Here is a 20,529-nt window from a genome sequence, read left to right as displayed (position 1 = left end):
CAGGGTGAGGGTTGGCAGAGAGTTAGGCTGTGTGTTGGGGGGAGTGTGGGCAGTGTGAGGATTGGCAGAGAGTTAGGCTGTGTGTTGGGAGGAGTGTGGGCAGTGTGAGGGTTGGCAGAGAGTTAGGCTGTGTGTTGGGGGAGTGTGGGCAGTGTGAGGGTTGGCAGAGAGTTAGGCTGTGTGTTGGGGGGAGTGTGGGCAGTGTGAGGATTGGCAGAGAGTTAGGCTGTGTGTTGGGAGGGGTGTGGGCAGTGTGAGGGTTGGCAGAGAGTTAGGCTGTGTGTTGGGGGGAGTGTGGGCAGTGTGAGGGTTGGCAGAGAGTTAGGCTGTGTGTTGGGGGAGTGTGGGCAGGGTGAGGGTTGGCAGAGAGTTAGGCTGTGTGTTGGGAGGAGTGTGGGCAGTGTGAGGGTTGGCAGAGAGTTAGGCTGTGTGTTGGGGGGAGTGTGGGCAGTGTGAGGGTTGGCAGAGAGTTTGGCTGTGTGTTGGGGGGAGTGTGGGCAGTGTGAGGGTTGGCAGAGAGTTAGGCTGTGTGTTGGGGGGAGTGTGGGCAGTGTGAGGATTGGCAGAGAGTTAGGTTGTGTGTTGGGGGGAGTGTGGGCAGGGTGAGGGTTGGCAGAGAGTTAGGCTGTGTGTTGGGCGGAGTGTGGGCAGTGTGAGGGTTGGCAGAGAGTTAGGTTGTGTGTTGGGGGGAGTGTGGGCAGTATGAGGGTTGGCAGAGAGTTAGGCTGTGTGTTGGGGGGAGTGTGGGCAGGGTGAGGATTGGCAGAAAGTTAGGCTGTGTGTTGGGAGGAGTGTGGGCAGTGTGAGGGTTGGCAGACAGTTAGGCTGTGTGTTGGGGGGAGTGTGGGTAGTGTGAGGGTTGGCAGACAGTTAGGCTGTGTGTTGGGGGGAGTGTGGGCAGGGTGAGGGTTGGCAGAGAGTTAGGCTGTGTGTTGGGGGGAGTGTGGGCAGGGTGAGGATTGGCAGAGAGTTAGGCTGTGTGTTGGGGGGAGTGTGGGCAGTGTGAGGGTTGGCAGAGAGTTAGGCTGTGTGTTGGGGGAGTGTGAGCAGTGTGAGGGTTGGCAGAGAGTTAGGTTGTGTGTTGGGTGGACTGTGGGCAGTGTGAGGGTTGGCAGAGAGTTAGGCTGTGTGTTGGGGGGAGTGTGGGCAGGGTGAGGATTGGCAGAGAGTTAGGCTGTGTGTTGGGAGGAGTGTGGGCAGTGTGAGGGTCGGCAGAGAGTTAGGTTGTGTGTTGGGAGGAGTGTGGGCAGTGTGAGGGTTGGCAGAGAGTTAGGCTGTGTGTTGGGGGGAGTGTGGGCAGGGTGAGGGTTGGCAGAGAGTTAGGTTGTGTGTTGGGAGGAGTGTGGGCAGTGTGAGGGTTGGCAGAGAGTTAGGCTGTGTGTTGGGGGGAGTGTGGGCAGTGTGAGGGTTGGCAGAGAGTTAGGCTGTGTGTGGGGGGGAGTGTGGGCAGTGTGAGGATTGGCAGAGAGTTAGGCTGTGTGTTGGGGGGAGTGTGGGCAGGGTGAGGATTGGCAGAGAGTTAGGTTGTGTGTTGGGGGGAGTGAGGGCAGGGTGAGGGTTGGCAGAGAGTTAACTTGTGTGTTGGGGGGAGTGTGGGCAGTGTGAGGGTTGGCAGAGAGTTAGGCTGTGTGTTGGGGGGAGTGAGGGCAGTGTGAGGGTTGGCAGAGAGTTAGGCTGTGTGTTGGGGGGAGTGTGGGCAGTGTGAGGGTTGGCAGAGTTAGGCTGTGTGTTGGGGGGAGTGAGGGCAGTGTGAGGGTTGGCAGAGAGTTAGGCTGTGTGTTGGGGGTAGTGTGGGCAGTGTGAGGGTTGGCAGAGAGTTAGGCTGTGTGTTGGGGGGAGTGTGGGCAGTGTGAGGGTTGGCAGAGAGTTAGGCTGTGTGTTGGGGGGAGTGTGGGCAGGGTGAGGATTGGCAGAGAGTTAGGCTGTGTGTTGGGGGAGTGTGGGCAGTGTGAGGGTTGGCAGAGAGTTAGGCTGTGTGTTGGGGGGAGTGTGGGCAGTGTGAGGGTTGGCAGAGAGTTAGGCTGTGTGTTGGGGGGAGTGTGGGCAGTGTGAGGGTTGGCAGAGAGTTAGGCTGTGTGTTGGCGGGAGTGTGGGCAGTGTGAGGGTTGGCAGAGAGTTAGGCTGTGTGTTGGGGGGACTGTGGGCAGGGTGAGGGTTGGCAGAGAGTTAGGCTGTGTGTTGGGGGAGTGTGGGCAGGGTGAGGTTTGGCAGAGAGTTAGGCTGTGTGTTGGGAGGAGTGTGGGCAGGGTGAGGATTGGCAGAGAGTTAGGCTGTGTGTTGGGAGGAGTGTGGGCAGTGTGAGGGTTGGCAGAGAGTTAGGCTGTGTGTTGGGGGGAGTGTGGGCAGTGTGAGGGTTGGCAGAGAGTTAGGTTGTGTGTTGGGGGAGTGTGGGCAGTGTGAGGATTGGCAGAGAGTTAGGCTGTGTGTTGGGGGGAGTGTGGGCAGGGTGAGGGTTGGCAGAGAGTTAGGCTGTGTGTTGGGGGGAGTGTGGGCAGGGTGAGGATTGGCAGAGAGTTAGGCTGTGTGTTGGGAGGAGTGTGGGCAGTGTGAGGGTTGGCAGAGAGTTAGGCTGTGTGTTGGGGGGAGTGTGGGCAGTGTGAGGATTGGCAGAGAGTTCGGCTGTGTGTTGGGGGGAGTGTGGGCAGTGTGAGGGTTGGCAGAGAGTAAGGCTGTGTGTTGGGGGAGTGTGGGTAGTGTGAGGGTTGGCAGAGAGTTAGGCTGTGTGTTGGGGGGAGTGTGGGCAGGTTGAGGATTGGCAGAGAGTTAGGCTGTGTGTTGGGGGAGTGTGGGCAGTGTGAGGGTTGGCAGAGAGTTAGGTTGTGTGTTGGGGGGAGTGTGGGCAGTGTGAGGGTTGGCAGAGAGTTAGGTTGTCTGTTGGGGGGAGTGTGGGCAGGGTGAGGATTGGCAGAAAGTTAGGCTGTGTGTTGGTAGGAGTGTGGGCAGTGTGAGGGTTGGCAGAGAGTTAGGCTGTGTGTTGGGGGGAGTGTGGGCAGGGTGAGGGTTGGCAGAGAGTTAGGCTGTGTGTTGGGGGGAGTGTGGGCAGTGTGAGGGTTGGCAGAGAGTTAGGCTGTGTGTTGGGGGGAGTGTGGGCAGGGTGAGGGTTGGCAGAGAGTTAGGCTGTGTGTTGGGGGGAGTGTGGGCAGTGTGAGGGTTGGCAGAGAGTTAGGTTGTCTGTTGGGGGGAGTGTGGGCAGGGTGAGGATTGGCAGAAAGTTAGGCTGTGTGTTGGGAGGAGTGTGGGCAGTGTGAGGGTTGGCAGAGAGTTAGGCTGTGTGTTGGGGGGAGTGTGGGCAGGGTGAGGGTTGGCAGAGAGTTAGGCTGTGTGTTGGGGGGAGTGTGGGCAGGGTGAGGGTTGGCAGAGAGTTAGGCTGTGTGTTGGGGGGAGTGTGGGCAGTGTGAGGGTTGGCAGAGAGTTAGGTTGTGTGTTGGGGGAGTGTGGGCAGTGTGAGGGTTGGCAGAGAGTTAGGTTGTCTGTTGGGGGGAGTGTGGGCAGGGTGAGGATTGGCAGAAAGTTAGGCTGTGTGTTGGGAGGAGTGTGGGCAGTGTGAGGGTTGGCAGAGAGTTAGGCTGTGTGTTGGGGGGAGTGTGGGCAGGGTGAGGGTTGGCAGAGAGTTAGGCTGTGTGTTGGGGGGAGTGTGGGCAGGGTGAGGGTTGGCAGAGAGTTAGGCTGTGTGTTGGGGGGAGTGTGGGCAGTGTGAGGGTTGGCAGAGAGTTAGGTTGTCTGTTGGGGGGAGTGTGGGCAGGGTGAGGATTGGCAGAAAGTTAGGCTGTGTGTTGGGAGGAGTGTGGGCAGTGTGAGGGTTGGCAGAGAGTTAGGCTGTGTGTTGGGGGGAGTGTGGGCAGTGTGAGGGTTGGCAGAGAGTTAGGCTGTGTGTTCGGGGGAGTGTGGGCAGTGTGAGGGTTGGCAGAGAGTTAGGCTGTGTGTTGGGGGGAGTGTGGGCAGGGTGAGGGTTGGCAGAGAGTTAGGCTGTGTGTTGGGGGGAGTGTGGGCAGGGTGAGGGTTGGCAGAGAGTTAGGCTGTGTGTTGGGGGGAGTGTGGGCAGTGTGAGGGTTGGCAGGATGAGTTGAGCGATGTGGGGTTTGGTGGGCTAACTTTAGTGTAACCAATTATTATTTTTAAATTAAGGGGCAATTTAGTGTGGCCAATCCACCTACTCTGCACATCTTTGGGTTGTGGGGGTGAAACCCACGCAGACACGGGGAGAACGTGCAAACTCCACACGGACAGTGACCCAGAGCTGGGATCGAACCTGGGACCTCAGCACCGTGAGACAGCCGTGCTAACCACTATGCCACCGTGCCGCCCTGGCAAGAGTTAACATTTCGGATCAATTATCTTTTCTCAGTTCTGGCTGAGGTGTCACTGTTGAATGCAGAAAGGATGCCGGCCTCTGATTTGCTGGAAGGTCTTAGCAGGTGTGACTTGCAGATCTGGGGTCGGGGAAGACCTGCCTCTGGCTTGCTGAATGCCTGAGTGGAAAAGGCGCAGTGGGCCTTCCCTTAAATAGGCTTCCATCTAATGGTCAAGATCCCTATTTCATCCACAAGATTCAACCCAAAATCTCTCGTTGCCATGGATAATTTATTCACTTAGAAAAAAAGGCTATGGCAGTGTTGTGGTAATGTTACTGGAATGATAAAGAGACTTGGACTATTAACCGAGGGAACTTTAGTCTTTATGACACTGTGACTATTTGAATTTTTAAAAAATATATGAAAATAAAGAAAACAGTTGGACTCAATCTTCGGATGGTTGTAAAAACTCAACTGGCAAATTAGTGTCTCTAGCGAAGGAAGTCTGCTGTCCTGACCCTGTCTGACCCAATGTATGCCTCCATTCCCACAACAGCCTTTTAACTGCTGTCTGAACTGAAGCAGCAAGTTACTGAGTGGAGTCGGAACAAACTGGCACAAATTCCAAAAAAACAATAAACCTGACCACCCGAGGATGGATAAGACAAGAGAGCTAATGATGATTTTGAGCCTCTTTGAAGTAGGAAATCACTGCTTGCTCAATGTCCAAATTCGAGATTAATGGCCGGGATTCTCCCCTACCCGGCGGGGTGGGGGGTCTCGGTGGTACGGAGAGGCGTGAACCACTCCAGCGTCGGGCCTCCCCAAAGGTGCTGAATTCTCCGCACCTTTAGGGGCTAGGCCCGCGCCGGAGTGGCTCCCGCTCCGCTGGCCGGCGCGAGCGGCCTTTGTCGCCACGACAGCCGGGGCCGAAAGGCCTTCGCCGGCCGGCGGAAGTCCGCGTATGCGCCGGAGCGTCAGCTGCTGCTGACGTCATACCGCCGCATGCGCAGGGGAGGGGGTCTCTTCCATCTCTGCCATGGTGAAGGCCATGGAGGGGCGGAAGAAAGAGAGTGCCCCACGGCACAGGCCCGACCGCCGGTCGGTGGGCCCCGATCACGGGCCAGGCCACTGTGGGGGCACCCCCCGGGGTCAGATCACCCCGCGCCCCCGCCAGGACTCCGACGCCCACCCGCGCCACCAATCCCGCCGGCACCAGACGTGCTTTGGATTGGATTGGATTGGATTTGTTTATTGTCACGTGTACCGAGGTACAGTGAAAAGTATTTTTCTGCGAGCAGCTCAACAGATCATTCAGTACATGGGAGAAAAGGGAATTAAACACAATTCAAGAAAATACATGAGAATACATAAGAGGGCAACACAAGGTACACAATGTAACTACATTAGCATTGGCATTGGATGAAGCAGACAGGGTGTAGTGTTAATGAGGTCAGTCAATAAGAGGGTCATTTAGGAGTCTTTGATTCCTGCCGGCTGGAAAGGGTTGTCAGCGGCGGGACTTTAGGCCCATCGCGGGCCGGAGAATCGCCGCGGAGGGCCCGCCGACCAGTGCGGCGCGATTCCCGCACCTGCTGATTCCCAGGTGGCGGAGAATTCGGGCCACAGCGGGGGCGAGATTGAAGCCAGCCCCGGGCTATTCTCCAACCCCCCCCGGTGGTGGGGGGGGGGGGGGGGGTCGGAGAATTCCGTCCAATGTCTTTGGCTCTCAATTACATTTTCTCATTTACATCTAGATATTTTTGTAATCTTGTTACCATTTCATTTCATATTTGTTAAATGGCTCAAAAGCTTTAATATAAGAACATAAGAACACAAGAACTAGGAGCAGGAGTCGGCCATCTGGCCCCTCGAGCCTGCTCCGCCATTCAATGAGATCATGGCTAATCTTTCATGGACTCAGCTCCACTTTCCGGCCCGAACACCATAACCCTTAATCCCTTTATTCTTCAAAAAACTATCTATCTTTACCTTAAAAACATGTAATGAAGGAGCCTCAACTGCTTCACTGGGCAAGGAATTCCATAGATTCACAACCCTTTGAATCATAGCATTTACAGTGCAGAAGGAGGCCATTCAGCCCATCGAGTCTGCACCGGCTCTTGGAAAGAGCACCCCACCCAAGGTCAACACCTCCACCCTATCCACATAACCCAGTAACCCCGCCCAACACTAAGGGCAATTTTGGACACTAAAGGGCAATTTATGTCTTGTTAAGAGGAAGAAGGAGACTTATGTAAGGCTGAAGAAACAAGGTTCAGACAGTGCGCTGGAGGGATACAAGATAGCCAGGAGGGAACTGAAGAAAGGGATTAGGAGAGCTAAGAGAGGGCATGAAAAATCTTTGGCGGGTAGGATCAAGGAAAACCCCAAGGCCTTTTACACATACGTGAGAAATATGAGAATGACTAGAGCGAGGGTAGGTCCGATCAAGGACAGTAGCGGGAGATTGTGTATTGAGTCTGAAGAGATAGGAGAGGTCTTGAACAAGTATTTTTCTTCAGTATTTACAAATGAGAGGGGCCATATTGTTGGAGAGGACAGCGTGAAGCAGACTGATAAGCTTGAGGAGATACTTGTCAGGAAGGAAGATGTGTTGCGCGTTTTGAAAAACTTGAGGATAGACAAGTCCCCCGGGCCTGACGGGATATATCCAAGGATTCTATGGGAAGCAAGAAATGAAATTGCAGAGCCGTTGGCAATGATCTTTTCGTCCTCGCTGTCAACAGGGGTGGTACCAGAGGATTGGAGAGTGGCGAATGTCGTGCCCCTGTTCAAAAAAGGGAATAGGGATAACCCTGGGAATTACAGGCCAGTTAGTCTTACTTCGGTGGTAGGCAAAGTAATGGAAAGGGTACTGAGGGTTAGGATTTCTGAGCATCTGGAAAGGCATTGCTTGATTAGGGATAGTCAGCACGGATTTGTGAGGGGTAGGTCTTGCCTTACAAGTCTTATTGAATTCTTTGAGGAGGTGACCAAGCATGTGGATGAAGGTAAAGCAGTGGATGTAGTGTACATGGATTTTAGTAAAGCATTTGATAAGGTTCCCCATGGTAGGCTTATGCAGAAAGTAAGGAGGCATGGGATAGTGGGAAATTTGGCCAGTTGGATAACAAACTGGCTAACCGATAGAAGACAGAGAGTTGTGGTGGATGGCAAATATTCAGCCTGGAGCCCAGTTATCAGTGGCGTACCGCAGGGATCAGTTCTGGGTCCTCTGCTGTTTGTGATTTTCATTAACGACTTGGATGAGGGAGTTGAAGGGTGGGTCAGTAAATTTGCAGATGATACGAAGATTGGTGGAGTTGTGGATAGTGAGGAGGGCTGTTGTCGGCTTCAAAGAGACATAGATAGAATGCAGAGCTGGGCTGAGAAGTGGCAGATGGAGTTTAACCCTGACAAGTGTGAGGTTGTCCATTTTGGAAGGACAAATCTGAATGCGGAATACAGGGTTAATGGTAGGGTTCTTGGCAATGTGGAGGAGCAGAGAGATCTTGGGGTCTATGTTCATTGTTCTTTGAAAGTTGCCACTCAAGTGGATAGAGCTGTGAAGAAGGCCTATGGTGTGCTAGCGTTCATTAGCAGAGGGATTGAATTTAAGAGCCGTGAGGTGATGATGCAGCTGTACAAAACCTTGGTCAGGCCACATTTGGAGTACTGTGTGCAGTTCTGGTCACCTCATTTTAGGAAGGATGTGGAAGCTTTGGAAAAGGTGCAAAGGAGATTTACCAGGATGTTGCCTGGAATGGAGAGTAGGTCATACGAGGAAAGATTGAGGGTGCTAGGCCTTTTCTCATTAGAACGGAGAAGGATGAGGGGCTACTTGATAGAGGTTTATAAGATGATCAGGGGAATAGATAGAGTAGACAGTCAGAGACTTTTTCCCCGGGTGGAACACACCATTACAAGGGGACATAAATTTAAGATAAATGGTGGAAGATATAGAGGGGATGTCAGAGGTAGGTTCTTTACCCAGAGAGTAGTGGGGGCATGGAATGCACTGCCTGTGGTAGTAGTTGAGTCGGAAAATTTATGGACCTTCAAGCGGCTATTGGATAGGTACTTGGATTAGGGTAGAATAAGGGAATGTAGGTTAACTTCTTAAGGGCAGCACGGTAGCATTGTGGATAGCACAATTGCTTCACAGCTCCAGGGTCCCAAGTTCGATTTCGACTTGGGTCACTGTCTGTGTGGAGTCTGCACATCCTCCCCGTGACTGCGTGGGTTTCCTCCGGGTACTCCGGTTTCCTCCCACAGTCCAAAGATGTGCAGGTTGGGTGGATTGGCCATGACAAATTGTCCAAAATTCTATGATTAACCTAGGACAAAAGTTCGGCGCAACATCGTGGGCCGAAGGGCCTGTTCTGTGCTGTATTTCTCTATCTCTATCTTATCATGGCCAATCTACCTAACCTGCACCTCTTTGGACTGTGGGAGGAAGCCAGAGCACCCGGAGGAAACCCACGCACACACGGGGAGGATGTGCAGACTCCGCACAGACAGTGACCCAAGCCGGAATCGAACCTGGGACCCTGGAGCTGTGAAGCGATTGTGCTAACCACAATGTTACCGTGCTCCCCTGGGTGAAGAAGTTCCTCCTAATCTTAGTCCTAAATCTACTTCCTCTTATTTGAGGCTATGCCCCCTAGTTCTGCTTTCACCCGCCAGTGGAAACAACTGCAGCCACCTGGGTTGGCCACTTCCCGACTTTAAAATGGAGATCCGCTAAGAATGCAGGGAGAAATGGCCAAACGCAGGAAAACAAGCAGGTGCAAAATCTCCTGTGTATTAGAACTTGTAGAAACCCCCCCAGACAGCACTGAAACTGACGACCATCTACATATTGATGAGCGATCCCCGGGAACAATTGAAACAGTTAAGATAATCGAGGCCAAGCCAGACTCCTCGGCACCAGCAGGAGCCAAGACAAAGGAAGGCCAACGGACACTTAGGAACTGCCCAGCGATCAGGGAACAGCTCCAGTATTGGAGAAATCGATCCAAGTGATCAGAACTCAGTCCAATCAATTGGAACCAGGTACGGGGTTCGCCCAAAAGGGCGCAAAGCCCCTGGGGACTATAAAGGAGAGTCCCCAAGTTCAATTTGTTCTTCTTGGCAGCTCTCAAAGAACTCTTGACCGTGACTCTCAACTCGGAGAGACTTGCATAGCAGCTGCACCAACCAAGTAAGTGTCCAGTCAACGCACGCTATGAGATAGGCGCTCCTAACCATTAGTCTATACCAGCTGGAAGCCTGCAGACTCAGGATCGACTGAGAGGCCAATTGTTCCCCTGACCTAGTGGATCCCTTTTCCAAAGCTAAGTATTGGCCTGGTAGTGTTAGTGATAGTCTAGTGAGTAGTGTTTTATGCATGAGAAGCGATTGACTGTGTACATAATAAATGTGTTTTGATTTGAACCTTACTAACTGGTGTATTGAGTTATTGATCAGCACTTGAACTTGAACCTCGTGGTGGTATCATAAAGATGCCTGGCCACTCTAGAGCAAAGGTTATAAAACAGAGCAATTAAGTGTAAAGCACACTTAGCAACATTTAGCAACACAACCTGCCCACATCTATCCCATCTATTCCCTTCATAATTTTATATGTTTCTAAAAGATCCCACCCTCATCCTTCTAAATTCCAACGAGTACAGTCCCAGTCTACTCAACCTCTCCTCATAATCCAACCCCTTCAGCTCTGGGATTAACCTAGTGAATCTCCTCTGCACACCCTCCAGTGCCAGTATGTCCTTTCTCAGGTAAGGAGACCAAAACTGAACACAATACTCCAGCTGTGGCCTCACTAACACCTTATACAATTGCAACATAACCTCCCTCGTCTTAAACTCCATCCCTCCAACAATGAAGGACAAAATTCCATTTGCCTTCTTAATCACCTGTTGCAACTGTAAACCAACTTTTTGCGACCCAGGTCTCTCTGCACAGCAGCATGCTTTAATATTTTATCATTTAAATAATAATCCCGTTTGCTGTTATTCCTACCAAAATGGATATCCTCACATTTGTCAACATTGTATTCCATCTGCCAGACCCTAATATTGAGTTTATTAACACCATAAGAGGTTTTACTTTGATACTTGGACATTCCTGCAAACTGTCTGAAGCATCTGACCTGTTCTTTAATGCAAATGCGCAGCTCTCTGACTGAAAGAGATTTCTCTGTTCCAGGTCTGGTCAATAACACTGGCATCGATTGGTTTTTACCGTGGCCTCGTCAAGCTCTACTCGCTGTTGCACAATCATTCTTAGGTGAGGAAGACACAATTTGTTAATCGGCCTCATGACACACACACTGGACAGGGCTTTTAAAGTGAAGTCAGTGGGCTGATTGGGTGAGGTGTGAGCAGGCCACCCAATCAAAGGTGACTAGCATCTCCAGGCCGTAGGGACAATCTGAATGACACCAGCAGCAAAGCCATGCAGCAGCCAATCTGACAGCTGCTTCAGCCCTGCCACATCCAGTAGGCCGCTTTCGCCAGGAGCATAAAGGTGGTGCCAAGCGGCACTTAACACAGAGCTCATTGATCCTTCAAATACCTCAAAAAAACTGTTGGAAATGAACATTAACTTACCCCAATAGCTGTGCACTAGACTGGTTTGCTGTGTCTGCAATAAAGATTGAAAACCTCATTCTGTTTGAGGCAGGGTTCCTAACAAACTCTTTAAAGGAGTTTCAGGAACCATTGGTCGGTGAGCAGCAGGGTTATTTTCCATTTCCCCTCACGGCAATTCCTCCTTTAGATATCTGAATGGGCGGGAACAGAGGGAAGTAGATCCTTGGAAAATAGGCGACAGGTTTAGATAAAGGATCTGGATCGGCGCTGGCTGGGAGGGCCGAAGGGCCTGTTCCTGAGCTGGAATTTTCTTTGTTTTCTTAAAACTGCAGAGGTGTCCGGGAGAGAGCGGGATCCGGCACCACTCTCTGGGAGAAGAGTTTTCCCATTGGGGCTGGTTTAGCACACTGGGCTAAATCGCTGGCTTTGAAAGCAGACCAAGCAGGCCAGCAGCACGGTTCAATTCCCGTAACAGCCTCCCCGAACAGGTGCCGGAATGTGGCGACTAGGGGCTTTTCACAGTAACTTCATTGAAGCCTACTCGTGACAATAAGCCATTTTCATTTCATTTCATTAAGGCCGCACGTCTTCCCGCCTGAAGTGGAAATTGATAATCCAGATCACTTTCTTTTGTGTGAAACTATAGGTTTGTCAAATCAACACGACATTCAGGAAGGATATCACCGTGTGTATTTAATGTTCGCTAAATAAGGTGCATGTCAGACAGGCACAGGCATTTTGCATTGCTATCCTTTGCAATGTAACTGCATGGGATGGATCTGGACCAAGGCTCATTTAATTGTTGTTTTCATTTCAGGAAAGAATCCAATGATTCCGACTGAACATTTTGAGAATGTGATAGATCATGTGGTTATGGTGCACGGCTCTGTGGAAGTGTACAGTCTGCTGTTCCTGCAGAAGCTAAGGCGCAGCAACTATGTCACTCCCAAAAATTACCTGGACTTCATCGCGACATATGCCAGGTTACTAGATGAGAAAGATCAATTCATTTTGGGTAGGAGCATATCTTTTGACCAAATATATACTGAAAGTAGACATTTGTAAAAGCATGTTCATGGAGAAAAGCATTAATTTTTAAAAAATTATTCAAATAATGAATCTTAACCGTAGACTTGTTAGCAAAATGTTTGCATTTAGTTAATTGTGCTGATTTTTAATCAAACATTGGTGAAAACATAATGAATTTCAGATAGTGAGGAGGATATACCCACATTGAGACCCAGTGGGAGTGTAACTTAGCCGGTAGACCCCGGGACTTGGGTAGATCCCGTGAGGTGTCAGGATCAGGAATCCGCCCACAATGGGCGGGATCAAGCCGCTCTAAGGGCTGGTTTAGCACACTGAGCTAAATCGCTGGCTTTTAAAGCAGACCAAGGCAGGCCAGCAGCACGGTTCAATTCCCATACCAGCCTCCCTGAACAGGCGCCGGAATGTGGCGACTAGGGGCTTTTCACAGTAATTTCATTGACGCCTACTCGTGACAATAAGCGATTTTCATTTCATTTCATTTTCTTGAGAAGTAGGCCTTAAACTTGCTTACGGTCTACATACCCTGTTCAAGTACCCGGCTGCAGTTTCCCGGGATGTACTGGCCTCCCCAGGGAGGCTGCAGCCAGACACCATTCAGTACTGGGCCATACAAATGTGGACCAGGCGGAAGTGCACCCAGGGAGCCTCCCTAGCCATCGGAGGCCCTGGGTGGTCAGGGATCTGGGTGGTCAGGGATCTGGGTGGTCAGGGATCTGGGTGGTCAGGGATCTGGGTGGTCAGGGATCTGGGTGGTCAGGGATCTGGGTGGTCAGGGATCTGGGTGGTCAGGGATATGGGTGGTCAGGGATCTGGGTGGTCAGGGATATGGCTGGCGGGAAACCCCCAACAAACTCCGCCACAAATCACACTAAGGGCCCGATTTAACCAAATCTATTTTACTAGGCTGTGATTGACAGCTTCCACACTCACTCAGCTTTCGCTCTCTTTAACCATGCAAATATATCGGAATCCCGTTATCGGGCCACCATTTTGAGGTCCGGCATAAGGACCTCCACCATGCTAATCCTGCCCCGCCCATGCCTGCTAACAAGGAGAAGCATCCTTCCCCCCCACCACAGGAATAATGGGTCAATCCGCCACCCCTCCCCCCATAGCACACATGCATGAGGGTGACCCGACCCACCTCCACTGCCCTCCCCCATCACACCCCCTCCCCATCACAGACCCCGGTCACGCTGTCTGAAAGCTGAAGAGCAACCTCGGCAGTACAGCGAAAAGTTTCTGAAATTTTCACTGACCCTTTCCTATCATCTACTGCCTCAGACAAAAGTCTTCAAAGCAGCAGCTGTTTCAAGTATCAGAGGCTCCCTCGAAAGCTCAGGACACTTGACAGGGCTTCAAATCTCCTGACAGCCTTTGAAATGCAAAGATTCCATTCAATTTCACACAGCAATACATTTTACTAGCCAGGATTGACACTTTTATTCATCCAGACCCAGGTGCTTGATAGATTTTAAAATTTATCTTTCCCTTCATGCTTGAATGCATCTCCATTATTCTGATTTGATGCTCAGCACAATGTTAACAAAATTCATGCTATGATTGACAGCTCCTCACAACACCAAAATCAGCATAATCAGCTTTGACAGAGTCATCCAGACTCTAAACATTAGCTCCCTCTCTGTCCACAGACGCTGTCAGACCTGCTGAGATTGTCCAGTGTTTTCTGTTTTTGTTTCAGATTCCAGCATCTGCAGTAATTTGCTTTTATCACAGTCAGCAAAGTGGCTTCACTTCCTCTTTTCTCACAGCCAAAAGTACACAGCTCCTTCATCAGTGCGCTGACCCCCTCGACCGTCCCCCCTCGGCATTTCCTGATGCGGGTGTCGGAACATCACGATGGGGGGGGCACTTTATGTATGTTCCTGCCAGTGTGGAGCAGGAGGTTCACCCCGGCACCGGTCCAGTGTTTCGAGCGACCTGCCATTCCCCACCTGATTGGGAATCCAGCGCTGGGCAACGGAGAATCCACCCCATAGTGGGTGCCGCCATTTTGCTGAAGAGGGGCTGGTTTAGCACAGTGGGCTAAACAGCTGACTTGTAATGCAGAACAATGCCAGCAGCGGGGTTCAGTTCCCGTACCAGCCTCCCTGAACAGGCTCCGGAATGTGGCAACAAGGGGCTTTTCGCAGTAACTTCATTGAAGCCTACTCGTGACAATAAGCGATTATTATTATTATTATTATCATTATTATGAGAGCAGGCAGCTGGAGGTCCAGCAACAAAAAAACTCATGAAGTGACCGAATGAGAGGTAATGTGCACAATCTGGAGCCTGGTCCCCAGATCCTTATCCCTTTCATCAAACATACTTCACTTTTATCCGCTTTGAACCTGACCGCTTTGCACTGACGTTTGAGTTTGCCATTTTCACATTTAAATATTGCAACCTCTCTGCCCCCAGCCCTCCCCCCACCCCCCTGCATGTGATATTTAATTGTGCCCACACCCATTTCCGAGATGTGTGAATGATTAACATAAACCAAATCCATTTTACTTTGATCCCTCTGCAGCTCAATGCAAACGTTTGGAAGGCGGATTAGATAAGTTAAAGGAAGCCAGTATTCAACTCGCAGAATTAAACTTGAAGCTCGCAGAACAAAAGATTATACTGGCAGAGAAAACGGAAGCTTGTGAAGCTCTATTGGCAGAGATAGCCATCAACACTACCGTGGGTAAGGCCAGCCAAGCCGCAAAACTTAGTTATTAACTGTTACTATCTCAAAACACTACAGGTAATATCACCACCATTTATCATCGCAAATGTTTGATCATTCACACAGGCAACATTGGATAGCAGGAAAAGACCCAACTGATCCACCAAGCCTGCTCCACAAAATCTTCATAAAACCCCTCTACTCCCCTCTCACTTTCTCTCATTGCTACCATGTTTTCGCCATCAATTGAAAAGTCTATACGAGTCCATACCTTTATTATCACATCAGTGATAACAAGATGTATACATCTCTGGGCATCTCACAGGAACAACGGAAGGCTGCCGACCTCTCAACTTTGTTCTGCCAGGATGTGCCTCAAAACCTTTGTATTATATCATTTATATCATAAATATCACCTTATCCACCAAAAATACATCCGTCTCAGTTACTGGCTGATGAGGACAGTTACTAGCTGATGAGGACAGTTACTAGCTGATGAGGACAGTTACTAGCTGATGAGGACAGTTACTAGCTGATGAGGACAGTTACTGGCTGATGAGGACAGTTACTAGCTGATGAATACAGTTACTAGCTGATGAGGACAGTTACTAGCTGATGAATACAGTTACTAGCTGATGAGGACAGTTACTGGCTGATGAGGACAGTTACTAGCTGATGAATACAGTTACTAGCTGATGAGGACAGTTACTAGCTGATGAATACAGTTACTAGCTGATGAGGACAGTTACTAGCTGATGAATACAGTTACTAGCTGATGAGGACAGTTACTAGCTGATGAATACAGTTACTAGCTGATGAGGACAGTTACTAGCTGATGAGGACAGTTACTAGCTGATGAATACAGTTACTAGCTGATGAGGACAGTTACTAGCTGATGAATACAGTTACTAGCTGATGAGGACAGTTACTGGCTGATGAGGACAGTTACTAGCTGATGAGGACAGTTACTAGCTGATGAATACAGTTACTAGCTGATGAGGACAGTTACTGGCTGATGAGGATAGTTACTAGCTGATGAGGACAGTTACTAGCTGATGAGGATAGTTACTGGCTGATGAGGATAGTTACTAGCTGATGAATACAGTTACTAGCTGATGAATACAGTTACTAGCTGATGAATACAGTTACTAGCTGATGAATACAGTTACTGGCTGATGAGGACAGTTACTGGCTGATGAGGACAGTTACTAGCTGATGAGGACAGTTACTAGCTGATGAATACAGTTACTAGCTGATGAATACAGTTACTAGCTGATGAGAACAGTTACTGGCTGATGAGGACAGTTACTGGCTGATGAGGATAGTTACTAGCTGATGAGGACAGTTACTAGCTGATGAGGATAGTTACTGGCTGATGAGGATAGTTACTAGCTGATGAATACAGTTACTAGCTGATGAGGACAGTTACTGGCTGATGAGGACAGTTACTGGCTGATGAATACAGTTACTGGCTGATGAGGACAGTTACTGGCTGATGAGGACAGTTACTAGCTGATGAGGACAGTTACTAGCTGATGAATACAGTTACTGGCTGATGAATACAGTTACTGGCTGATGAGGACAGTTACTGGCTGATGAGGACAGTTACTAGCTGATGAGGACAGTTACTGGCTGATGAGGACAGTTACTGGCTGATGAGGACAGTTACTAGGTGATGAGGATAGTTACTAGCTGATGAGGACAGTTACTAGCTGATGGGGACAGTTACTGGCTGATGAGGACAGTTACTAGCTGATGAGGACAGTTACTGGCTGATGAGGACAGTTACTAGCTGATGAGGACAGTTACTAGCTGATGGGGACAGTTACTAGCTGATGAGGACAGTTACTGGCTGATGAGGACAGTTACTGGCTGATGAGGACAGTTACTAGCTGATGAGGACAGTTACTAGCTGATGGGGACAGTTACTAGCTGATGAGGACAGTTACTAGCTGATGAGGACAGTTACTAGCTGATGAATACAGTTACTAGCTTATGAGGACAGTTACTAGCTGATGAGGACAGTTACTAGCTGATGAGGACAGTTACTAGCTGATGAATACAGTTACTAGCTGATGAGGACAGTTACTAGCTGATGAGGACAGTTACTAGCTGATGAATACAGTTACTAGCTGATGAGGACAGTTACTAGCTGATGAGGACAGTTACTAGCTGATGAGGACAGTTACTAGCTGATGAGGACAGTTACTAGCTGATGAATACAGTTACTAGCTGATGAGGACAGTTACTGGCTGATGAGGACAGTTACTGGCTGATGAGGACAGTTACTGGCTGATGAGGACAGTTACTAGCTGATGAGGACAGTTACTAGCTGATGAATACAGTTACTAGCTGATGAGGACAGTTACTAGCTGATGAGGACAGTTACTAGCTGATGAGGACAGTTACTAGCTGATGAGGACAGTTACTGGCTGATGAGGACAGTTACTGGCTGATGAATACAGTTACTAGCTGATGAGTACAGTTACTAGCTGATGAGGACAGTTACTAGCTGATGAGGACAGTTACTAGCTGATGAGGACAGTTACTGGCTGATGAGGACAGTTACTGGCTGATGAGGACAGTTACTGGCTGATGAGGACAGTTACTAGCTGATGAGGACAGTTACTTGCTGATGAGGACAGTTACTAGCTGATGAGGACAGTTACTAGCTGATGAATACAGTTACTAGCTGATGAGGACCGTTACTAGCTGATGAGGACAGTTACTAGCTGATGAGGACAGTTACTGGCTGATGAGGACAGTTACTAGCTGATGAATACAGTTACTGGCTGATGAGGACAGTTACTGGCTGATGAGGACAGTTACTGGCTGATGAGGACAGTTACTGGCTGATGAGGACAGTTACTGGCTGATGAGGACAGTTACTAGCTGATGAGGACAGTTACTGGCTGATGAGGACAGTTACTAGCTGATGAGTACAGTTACTAGCTGATGAGGACAGTTACTAGCTGATGAGGACAGTTACTGGCTGATGAGGACAGTTACTAGCTGATGAGGACAGTTACTAGCTGATGAGGACAGTTACTGGCTGATGAGGACAGTTACTAGCTGATGAGGACAGTTACTGGCTGATGAGGACAGTTACTGGCTGATGAGGACAGTTACTAGCTGATGAATACAGTTACTAGCTGATGAGGACAGTTACTAGCTGATGAGGACAGTTACTGGCTGATGAGGACAGTTACTAGCTGATGAGGACAGTTACTGGCTGATGAGGACAGTTACTGGCTGATGAGGACAGTTACTAGCTGATGAGTACAGTTACTAGCTGATGAGGACAGTTACTAGCTGATGAGGACAGTTACTGGCTGATGAGGACAGTTACTAGCTGATGAGGACAGTTACTAGCTGATGAGGACAGTTACTGGCTGATGAATACAGTTACTGGCTGATGAATACAGTTACTAGCTGATGAGGACAGTTACTAGCTGATGAGGACAGTTACTAGCTGATGAGGACAGTTACTAGCTGATGAGGACAGTTACTGGCTGATGAATACAGTTACTGGCTGATGAATACAGTTACTAGCTGATGAGGACAGTTACTAGCTGATGAGTACAGTTACTAGCTGATGAGGACAGTTACTGGCTGATGAGGACAGTTACTAGCTGATGAGGACAGTTACTAGCTGATGAGGACAGTTACTGGCTGATGAATACAGTTACTAGCTGATGAGGACAGTTACTAGCTGATGAGGACAGTTACTAGCTGATGAGGACAGTTACTAGCTGATGAGGATAGTTACTGGCTGATAAATACAGTTACTAGCTGATGAGGACAGTTACTAGCTGATGAGGACAGTTACTAGCTGATGAATACAGTTACTAGCTGATGAGGACAGTTACTAGCTGATGAGGACAGTTACTAGCTGATGAATACAGTTACTGGCTGATGAGGACAGTTACTGGCTGATGAATACAGTTACTAGCTGATGAGGACAGTTACTAGCTGATGAGGACAGTTACTGGCTGATGAATACAGTTACTAGCTGATGAGGACAGTTACTAGCTGATGAGGACAGTTACTAGCTGATGAGGACAGTTACTAGCTGATGAATACAGTTACTGGCTGATGAGGACAGTTACTAGCTGATGAGGACAGTTACTAGCTGATGAGGACAGTTACTAGCTGATGAGTACAGTTACTAGCTGATGAGGACAGTTACTGGCTGATGAGGACAGTTACTAGCTGATGAGGACAGTTACTGGCTGATGAATACAGTTACTAGCTGATGAATACAGTTACTGGCTGATGAGGATAGTTACTGGCTGATGAGGACAGTTACTAGCTGATGAGAACAGTTACTAGCTGATGAATACAGTTACTAGCTGATGAATACAGTTACTGGCTGATGAGGATAGTTACTGGCTGATGAGGACAGTTACTAGCTGATGAGGACAGTTACTAGCTGATGAGGACAGTTACTAGCTGATGGGGACAGTTACTAGCTGATGAGGACCGTTACTGGCTGATGAGAACAGTTACTAGCTGATGAGGACAGTTACTAGCTGATGAATACAGTTACTAGCTGATGAATACAGTTACTGGCTGATGAGGATAGTTACTGGCTGATGAGGACAGTTACTAGTTGATGAGGACAGTTACTAGCTGATGAGGACAGTTACTGGCTGATGAGGACAGTTACTAACTGATGAGGACAGTTACTAGCTGATGAGGACAGTTACTAGCTGATGAGGACAGTTACTAGCTGATGGGGACAGTTACTAGCTGATGAGGACAGTTACTAGTTGATGAATACAGTTACTGGCTGATGAGGACAGTTACTAGCTGATGAGGACAGTTACAAGCTGATGAATACAGTTACTAGCTGATGAGGACAGTTACTAGCTGATGGGGACAGTTACTAGCTGATGAGGACAGTTACTAGCTGATAACAGTTTCTAGCTGATGAATACAGTTACTAGCTGATGAGGACAGTTACTAGCTGATGAGTACAGTTACTGGCTGATGAGGATAGTTACTGGCTGATGAGGACAGTTACAAGCTGATGAGGACAGTTACTAGCTGATGAGGACAGTTACTAGCTGATGAGGACAGTTACTAGCTGATGAGGACAGTTACTAGCTGATGAGGATAGTTACTGGCTGATGAATACAGTTACTAGCTGATGAGGACAGTTACTAGCTGATGAGGACAGTTACTGGCTGATGAGGACAGTTACTGGCTGATGAGGACAGTTACTGGCTGATGAGGACAGTTACTAGCTGATGAGGACAGTTACTAGCTGATGAGGACAGTTACTAGCTGATGAGGACAGTTACTGGCTGATGAGGACAGTTACTGGCTGATGAGGACAGTTACTAGCTGATGGGGACAGTTACTAGCTGATGAGGACAGTTACTGGCTGATGAATACAGTTACTAGCTGATGAGGACAGTTACTAGCTGATGAGGACAGTTACTAGCTGATGAGGACAGTTACTGGCTGATGAATACAGTTACTAGCTGATGAGGACAGTTACTATCTGATGAATACAGTTACTGGCTGATGAATACAGTTACTAGCTGATGAGGACAGTTACTAGCTGATGAATACAGTTACTGGCTGATGAGGACAGTTACTAGCTGATGAGGACAGTTACTAGCTGATGAGGACAGTTACTAGCTGATTAGGACAGTTACTGGCTGATGAATACAGTTACTGGCTGATGAGTATAGTTACTAGCTGATGAATACAGTTACTAGGTGATGAGGACAGTTACTGGCTGATGAGGACAGTTACTAGCTGATGAATACAGTTACTAGCTGATGAGGATAGTTACTAGCTGATGAATACAGTTACTAGGTGATGAGGACAGTTACTAGCTGATGAGGACAGTTACTGGCTGATGAGGACAGTTACTGGCTGATGAGGACAGTTACTAGCT

General features: G+C 49.1%; 1 protein-coding gene across 1 annotated transcript in view; it reads left to right on the top strand.

The window, feature by feature from the left end:
* The window catches only part of LOC119977131 (dynein heavy chain 10, axonemal-like), a 552,876-nt gene that overhangs the window by 388,027 nt on the left and 144,320 nt on the right, over positions 1-20,529 (top strand). Inside the window, 3 exon segments of the mRNA XM_038817763.1 lie at positions 10,506-10,586; positions 11,709-11,906; positions 14,475-14,636. Of these exon segments, the coding sequence (XP_038673691.1) occupies positions 10,506-10,586; positions 11,709-11,906; positions 14,475-14,636 (441 nt within the window).

The sequence above is a fragment of the Scyliorhinus canicula genome, chromosome 1 (assembly GCF_902713615.1).
Source record: "Scyliorhinus canicula chromosome 1, sScyCan1.1, whole genome shotgun sequence".
Lineage (NCBI taxonomy): Eukaryota > Metazoa > Chordata > Chondrichthyes > Carcharhiniformes > Scyliorhinidae > Scyliorhinus > Scyliorhinus canicula.
This window is presented reverse-complemented; position numbering and strand designations above follow the sequence as displayed.